Source organism: Actinia tenebrosa, unplaced genomic scaffold, assembly GCF_029948245.1.
Source record: "Actinia tenebrosa isolate PJP-AT-01 unplaced genomic scaffold, QUT_ActTen_1.0 PGA_scaffold14__42_contigs__length_11649687, whole genome shotgun sequence".
NCBI classification, from domain to species: domain Eukaryota; kingdom Metazoa; phylum Cnidaria; class Anthozoa; order Actiniaria; family Actiniidae; genus Actinia; species Actinia tenebrosa.
The window spans coordinates 541,585-550,547 of record NW_028292574.1 but is presented as its reverse complement, the minus strand read 5'-3'; the positions used below and the strand labels follow the sequence as shown (position 1 = coordinate 550,547).

General features: G+C 41.7%; 1 protein-coding gene across 1 annotated transcript; it reads left to right on the top strand.

Moving 5' to 3' along the window:
- Positions 1 to 988: 988 nt before the first annotated feature.
- On the top strand, positions 989 to 4,311 carry LOC148911121 (uncharacterized). The gene has a single exon (XM_089029959.1). It carries the CDS (start codon positions 1,058 to 1,060, stop codon positions 4,292 to 4,294), a length of 3,237 nt encoding a protein of 1,078 aa, XP_088886085.1. The 5' UTR covers positions 989 to 1,057; the 3' UTR covers positions 4,295 to 4,311.
- The last annotated feature ends 4,652 nt before the right edge of the window (positions 4,312 to 8,963 follow it).

Below are 8,963 nucleotides of genomic sequence, written 5' to 3'. Positions count from 1 at the left end.
TTCACATACATTTGCTTATAAGAGCATTTGGCTGAATTAGCAAGGCCTCCCCCAAGAAGATCCTTAATTTCTCAGCCGGTACATTAGCTGCAGCCCCCAAATCAAAAAACGCAACGACTGTGAAGCTCTGACTACTAGACTATGTAGTTTGGTGGGTGCTAACGTGAATGATGGAAGAGTTTAAAGGCACAATGTAATGTAGAGTACAGGAAATCCACAGCCATTGTTTGGGACACAGAGCCAGCGCTGGGGGGAGGGCACGGGGGAGGTGAAAACTACTAGAAAGACGTATTTTAGCTGGACATTCGCTGTTGAACATGATTCCCCTATCGAAAACGGTCAAGAAAATTCGGTTTTCCAAACGAAATGACGTTGCCAAAGGAATTGGCAAAGTTCCTGCTGCGTTCACATACATTTGCTTATAAGAGCATTTGGCTGAATTAGCAAGGACTCCCCCAAGAAAATCCTTAATTTCTCAGCCGGTACATTATCTGCAGCCCCGAAATTAAAAAAAGCAACGACTTTGAAGCTCTGGCTACTAGACTATGTAGTTTGGTGGGTGCTAACGTGAATGATGGAAGAGTTTAAAGGCACAATGTAATGTGGAGTATAGAACATCCACAGCCATTGTTTGGGACACAGAGCCAGCGCTGGGGGGAGGGCACGGGGGAGGTGAAAACTACTAGAAAGACGTATTTTAGCTGGAAATTTGCTGTTGAACATGATTCCCCTATCGAAAACGGTCAAGAAAATTCGGTTTTCCAAACGAAATGACGTTGCCAAAGGAATTGGCAAAGTTCCTGCTGCGTTCACATACATTTGCTTATAAGAGCATTTGGCTGAATTAGCAAGGACTCCCCCAAGAAAATCCTTAATTTCTCAGCCGGTACATTAGCTGCAGCCCCAAAATCAAAAAAAGCAACGACTTTGAACGCCAATAATAATAATGAAAAACGAAAGAAAAGAATCTGTTGAAGGTGTCCTTTAGTTTCTGCCGTAATTTTAGCCTTAATCCACCATGTGAAGGAAAGGAAAACGAATCAAATGGACAGAAAAGATGATCAGCGATGTTTTACAATGCAAAATAAGAGCAAAAGAAATAATTTCGAATGATCAACCGCTTAACCAAAATGGCAGAAAGAAAGGCTATACTCTGGTAATGAAGGAGCTTTGGGAAGAATTGGGCTATGAAAACCTCGGTTTGACATGCCAGAATTTGAGAGACGAAGCATCAAGAATCGAAAAATCTCAAAACTCCACAAATATTACAACTTCAACACAGGAAAGACAAGAAATTGCGGGAATCATTGAAAATATTGAAGATGATGAGGGTGAATATGCGACTAGTCAACCAAGACCATCTACAAATTTGCATACTACAGCTTCAGAATCTCTTGAGACGCCTCATGACAATGGAAAAAACACCTCAAGCAAAATCCAGCCAAATTTACCTGATTTCAATGTCCTGCCCTCTCAGATTAAAGGAAAACACTGGGGAAACTTAACCTATGAACAATTCTGCAAGGACGTAACTGATATCTCTGATGAAATTACGCTTTTCAAGAGAAATATTTTCAATGTTCCATCAGGAAAAGCAGGCAAAAGTTTTATAACTGAGCTGACGTACTGGATTAAGCAATTCAACGGTGTCTCAGATTTAAACTCCATTGCCTTAAAAGCCTTTATGATACTACCATCGCTGATTCTACAAAAGCCCTCAGCGTCGTCAAAAAGCAAGGAGCATGTCGCGGCAATTGAGAGGAGACTGTCCTTGTGGAAAAACGGGGATCTATCAATCCTTATGAAAGAAATAAGATTCATTCAGAGCAGATTTAGCAAGTCAAAGAAAGCCAGATCAGTAGAGGATATCTCCAAAGTATTCGCCAAATTAGTCATGCAGGGAAAGTTGACAGCTGCTATAAAGATGCTGGATAAGGAGAGTTCATCTGGTCTCCTTACTCTAACGCCAGATGTCCTAGAGGAGCTAACAAAGAAACATCCACCAGCTGCTGGCATGGAGAATGAATGCCTTTTGCATGGTCCGATCGACTTCATCCCTCCAAGTATTTTTGATTCAATCGATGAACAATTGATTTACAATTCTGCCATGCGAACAAGAGGCTCTGCTGGTCCTTCTGGGATGGATGCTCAATTGTATTGTAGAATTCTCTGCTCAAAGAGTTTTATCAATGAAGGAAAACATCTACGAGAAGAAATCGCTATCATGACCAGGAACTTGCTACGATTATCATATAGTCCCTCTCTTCTCGAGGGATATACATCGTGCAGGCTAATACCTCTTGATAAGAATCCTGGAATTCGACCAATTGGAGTGGGAGAAGTTCTTAGACGAATCATCGGGAAAGCAATTTCTGCGTTCTTTAAAGACGATATCAGAGAAGCAGCAGGCCCTCTGCAAGTCTGTGCAGGCTACACCGCTGGAGCGGAAGCAGCCATTCATGCCATGAGTGACATCTTTTCCGAAGAAGAAACGGATGGGGTTCTACTGGTAGATGCAAACAACGCTTTCAACATGATGAATAGAAATGTTGCTATGCATAACATTCAGATCACGTGCCAAGAAATATCATTGTACATAATAAACACCTATAGAAGCCCCTCAAGACTCTTCATAACTGGAGGTGGTGAGATCCTATCGCAAGAAGGTACAACACAAGGGGACCCTTTGGCCATGCCTTGGTATGCAATCAACACCTCTCTGATGATAAGCAATTTAAGATCAAGCTTCCCGACAGTCAAACAAGTCTGGTTTGCAGATGATTCTACAGGAGCAGGAAATCTCGATACACTCTCTGCTTGGTACAAACACCTTAGTAAGGAAGGAATAAAATATGGATACCACGTTAATGGATCAAAGAGCTGGCTAATTCTAAAGAACCACGAATTATCCTCAGCAGCTGAACGAGCTTTCGGGGACGGAGTGAACATTTCCACAGAAGGTAAACGTCATCTAGGAGCTGTGATTGGATCTCTAAGTTACAAGGAGCAATTTTGCACTGAAAAGGTTGCAAAATGGAAGGAAGAACTTGAGGCTCTCTCTGAAATCGCCAAAAGTCAACCACAGGCAGCCTTTGTTGCCTTTACGAAAGGCTTCAAATCAAAGTTCACTTTCTGCATGCGTACAATTGAATCCTTTGAAGACTTTGTGAATCCTATTCAAGAGGTACTTCATGAGGTTTTCCTACCTACCCTTTTTGGTCAAGAGGAGCCCCTAACTGATTCACTGCACGAAGTTGTCACGTTAACTCCAAATCAGGGTGGTTTGGGCATTCCTTGCTTAAAAGAAGATTCGCCTCAACAATTCGCAGCATCGAAGTTAATAACATCTAGACACACCGAGTCTATAAAAGATCAAAATTTAACACCTTTGGAGGACTCAGAGGATCTCAAGAGTCAATATCGCAGTTTGAAAGCAATTATGACAAAGTCGAAAATCGAGCGCATCGACGGTATGATGAATCCAGAAATGGCAACTTACATCGATCAAGCAAGAGATAAAGGTGCAAGTTCCTGGTTAAACACTATTCCTTATGACAACCAAGGCCTAACCCTCAACAAGCAAGAATTTAGAGATGCCTTGCGCTTACGATATAACATGCCCCTAAGTGATCTACCTTTGACTTGTCCATGTGGCTCGTCTTTCGACGTCAATCACGCGTTATCCTGCAAGAAAGGAGGCTTCATTGCCCAAAGACATGACAATGTTCGCGACTTTTTAACCACTCTCTTGAGCAAAGTCTGCCATAACGTCCAAGCCGAGCCTCGGCTGATTCCACTGAATGGAGAACGGTTTAACCTAAAATCCACGACTACAAGCGAAGATGCACGCCTGGATATCAAAGCGGGGGCATTCTGGCAACGAGGAGTGACAGCATTGTTTGACGTACGAGTGTCGCATGTCAACTCCAAGTGCAACCAGAAGAAAACCACCTCATCAATATTCAACGAACAAGAGCAAGAAAAGAAAAGAAAATATCAACAGAGAGTTCGGGAAGTGGAAATGGGTTCATTTACACCGCTTATCTTTGGGACCAATGGTGGTATGGGCAAGGAAAGCCAAATTTTCCTAAAAACTCTAGCGGATAAACTGGCGAACAAAACTGGACAAAGCTATTCTGACACAATAACATCTATTAGAACAAAGTTGTCGTTTGAGATTTTGAAAGCTGTAATTACATGCATTAGAGGCTCCCGCACTCCTTTTTATAAGAACAACGAAAGTGACTTTCTCTTGGACTTTAGCATTAATACTAACCTTGCCGATATTAGATAATTTTACACTTTTTTATAATGCTTGTTTTTCATTTTGTTTTTTTCTAGTTTTTTGTAAATAGTAACTTTTTCTCTTTAAATTTTCACAAAGTACATAATGTAAATATTCTTTTATTATTATTATTATTATTTTTAATGATTTACAAACTTATTTTAAATTTACGACTTTGAAGCTCTGGCTACTAGACTATGTAGTTTGGTGGGTGCTAACGTGAATGATGGAAGAGTTTAAAAGCACAATGTAATGTGGAGTATAGAAAATCCACAGCCATTGTTTGGCACATAGAGCCAGCGCTAGCGGGAGGGCACGGGGAAGGTGAAAACTACTAGAAACACGTATTTTAGCTGGATATTTGCTGTTGAACATGATTCCCCTATCGAAAACGGTCAAGAAAATTCGGTTTTCCAAACGAAATGACGTTGCCAAAGGAATTGGCAAAGTTCCTGCTGCGTTCACATACATTTGCTTATAAGAGCATTTGGCTGAATTAGCAAGGACTCCCCCAAGAAAATCCTTAATTTCTCAGCCGGTACATTAGCTGCAGCCCCGAAATTAAAAAAAGCAACGACTTTGAAGCTCTGGCTACTAGACTATGTAGTTTGGTGGGTGCTAACGTGAATGATGGAAGAGTTTAAAGGCACAATGTAATGTAGAGTACAGGAAATCCACAGCCATTGTTTGGGACACAGAGCCAGCGCTGGGGGGAGGGGCCGGGGGAGGTGAAAACTACTAGAAAGAGGTATTTTAGCTGGAAATGTGCTGTTTAACATGATTCCCCTATCGAAAACGATCAAGAAAATTCGGTTTTCCAAACGAAATGACGTTGGCAAAGGAATTGGCAAAGTTCCTGCTGCGTTCACATACATTTGCTTATAAGAGCATTTGGCTGAATTAGCAACGACTCCCCCAAGAAAATACTTAATTTCTTAGCCGGTACATTATCTGCAGCCCCGAAATTAAAAAAAGCAACGACTTAGAAGCTTTGGCTACTACACTATGTAGTTTGGTGGGTGCTAACGTGAATGATGGAAGAGTTTAAAGGCACAATGTAAAGTGGAGTATAGAACATCCACAGGTATCTTTTGGGACACAGAGCCAGCGCTGGGGGGAGGGCACGGGGGAGGTGAAAACTACTAGAAAGACGTATTTTAGCTGGAAATTTGCTGTTGTACATGATTCCCCTATCGAAAACGGTCAAGAAAATTCGGTTTTCCAAACGAAATGACGTTGCCAAAGGAATTGGCAAAGTTCCTGCTGCGTTCACATACATTTGCTTATAAGAGCATTTGGCTGAATTAGCAAGGACTCCCACAAGAAAATCCGTAATTTCTCAGACGGTACATTAGCTTCAGCCCCGAAATTAAAAAAAGCAACGACTTTGAAGCTCTGGCTACTAGACTATGTAGTTTGGTGGGTGCTAACGTGAATGATGGAAGAGTTTAAAGGCAATATGTAATGTAGAGTACAGGAAATCCACCGCCATTGTTTGGGACACAGAGCCAGCGCTGGGGGGAGGGCACGGGGGAGGTGAAAACTACTAGAAAGACGTATTTTAGTTGGAAATTTGCTGTTGAATATGATTCCCCTATCGAAAACGGTCAGGAAAATTCGGTTTTCCAAACGAAAAGACGTTGCCTAAGGAATTGGCAAAGCTCTTGCTGCGTTCACATACATTTGCTTATAAGAGCATTTGGCTGAATTAGCAAGGACTCCCCCAAGCAAATCCTTAACTTCTCAGCCGGTACATTACCTGCAGCCCCGAAATTAAAAAAAGCAACGACTTTGAAGCTCTGGCTACTAGACTATGTAGTTTGGTGGGTGCTAACGTGAATGATGGAAGAGTTTAAAGGCACAATGTAATGTGGAGTATAGAACATCCACAGCCATTGTTTGGGACACAGAGCCAGCGCTGGGGGGAGGGCACGGGGGAGGTGAAAACTACTAGAAAGACGTATTTTAGCTGGACATTCGCTGTTGAACATGATTCCCCTATCGAAAACGGTCAAGAAAATTCGGTTTTCAAGACGAAATGACGTTGCCAAAGGAATTGGCAAAGTTCCTGCTGCGTTCACATACATTTGCTTATAAGAGCATTTGGCTGAATTAGCAAGGACTCCCACAAGAAAATCCTTAATTTCTCAGACGGTACATTAGCTTCAGCCCCGAAATTAAAAAAAGCAACGACTTTGAAGCTCTGGCTACTAGACTATGTAGTTTGGTGGGTGCTAACGTGAATGATGGAAGAGTTTAAAGGCACAATGTAATGTAGAGTACAGGAAATCCACAGCCATTGTTTGGGACACAGAGCCAGCGCTGGGGGGAGGGCACGGGGGAGGTGAAAACTACTAGAAAGACGTATTTTAGTTTGAAATTTGCTGTTGAATATGATCCCCCTATCGAAAACGGTCAGGAAAATTCGGTTTTCCAAACGAAATGACGTTGCCTAAGGAATTGGCAAAGCTCTTGCTGCGTTCACATACATTTGCTTATAAGAGCATTTGGCTGAATTAGCAAGGACTCCCCCAAGCAAATCCTTAACTTCTCAGCCGGTACATTACCTGCAGCCCCGAAATTAAAAAAAGCAACGACTTTGAAGCTCTGGCTACTAGACTATGTAGTTTGGTGGGTGCTAACGTGAATGATGGAAGAGTTTAAAGGCACAATGTAATGTGGAGTATAGAACATCCACAGCCATTGTTTGGGACACAGAGCCAGCGCTGGGGGGAGGGCACGTGGGAGGTGAAAACTACTAGAAAGACGTATTTTAGCTGGAAATGTGCTGTTGAACATGATTCCCCTATCCAAAACGGTCAAGAAAATTCGGTTTTCCAAACGAAATGACGTTGCCAAAGGAATTGGCAAAGTTCCTACTGCGTTCACATACATTTGCTTATAAGAGCATTTGGCCTAATTAGCAAGGACTCCCACAAGAAAATCCTTAATTTCTCAGCCGGTACATTAGCTTCAGCCCCGAAATTAAAAAAAGCAACGACTTTGAAACTCTGTCTACTAGACTATGTAGTTTGGTGGGTGCTAACGTGAATGATGGAAGAGTTTAAAGGCACAATGTAATGTAGAGTACAGGAAATCCACAGCCATTGTTTGGGACACAGAGCCAGCGCTGGGGGGAGGGCACGGGGGAGGTGAAAACTACTAGAAAGACGTATTTTAGCTGGACATTTGCTGTTGAATATGATTCCCCTATCGAAAACGGTCAAGAAAATTCGGTTTTCCATACGAAATGACGTTGCCAAAGGAATTGGCAAAGTTCCTGCTGCGTTCACATACATTTGCTTATAAGAGCATTTGGCTGAATTAGCAAGGACTCCCACAAGAAAATCCTTAATTTCTCAGCCGGTACATTAGCTTCAGCCCCGAAATTAAAAAAAGCAACGACTTTGAAGCTCTGTCTACTAGACTACGTAGTTTGGTGGGTGCTAACGTTAATGATTGAAGAGTTTAAAGGCACAATGTAATGTAGAGTACAGGAAATCCACAGCCATTGTTTGGGACATAGAGACAGCGCTGGGGGGAGGGCACGGGGGAGGTGAAAACTACTAGAAAGACGTATTTTAGATGGACATTTGCTGTTGAATATGATTCCCCTATCGAAAACGGTCAAGAAAATTTGGTTTTCCAGACGAAATGACGTTGCCAAAGGAATTGGCAAAGTTCCTGCTGCGTTCACATACATTTGCTTATAAGAGCATTTGGCTGAATTAGCAAGGACTCCCCCAAGAAAATCCTTAATTTCTCAGCCGGTACATTATCTGCAGCCCCGAAATTAAAAAAAGCAACGACTTTGAAGCTCTGGCTACTAGACTATGTAGTTTGGTGGGTGCTAACGTAAATGATGGAAGAGTTTAAGGGCACAATGTAATGTGGAGTATAGAACATCCACATCCATTGTTTGGGACACAGAGCCAGCGCTGGGGGGAGGGCACGGGGGAGGTGAAAACTACTAGAAAGAAGTATTTTAGCTGGACATTTGCTGTTGAACATGATTCCCCTATCGAAAACGGTCAAGAAAATTCGATTTTCCAAACGAAATGACGTTGCCAAAGGAATTGGCAAAGTTCCTGCTGCGTTCACATACATTTGCTTATAAGAGCATTTGGCTGAATTAGCAAGGACTCCCCCAAGAAAATCCTTAAGAGAGCATGTCAGCAAAAATCAAACATCGGGCGGCAAGGGCCGAAAATTTGATTTTGCTAATATTTTAAACTTAGGTAGGCCTTAGTGTAAGTAAAACCACTGTGTAGTTTGTTTGGTAAAATAGCGCTTAGTTTTCGAGAAAATCGAAGAAAAGAGTTTTGGACTAAATTCGCTAATTTTCGGCCGATAATTTACATCAACTTTAACAGCTTATCGCGACCAAACAAAGCAACCTAGCACTGTAATAAGACTAAATAGTAGTTAATTGGTATCTTAAGAAAAAAATTGGTAGAGTGTTAGTAATTTTGGTGAAATTTTTCGATTTTTACCTAATTTATTTTTGGAGCACATATAAAACTCCTCTTAAAATGGGGTCAAAATCATCAGATTTTTTTTCATGTGCGACGAAAAATTTTTACCAAAAAGACAACCTGAATTAAAGTTGAAATAATGATTTCCACGAATCATGCAAAATTTTCTTGGGGAAATTATTTTGCGCGTTGCACCACAGCCT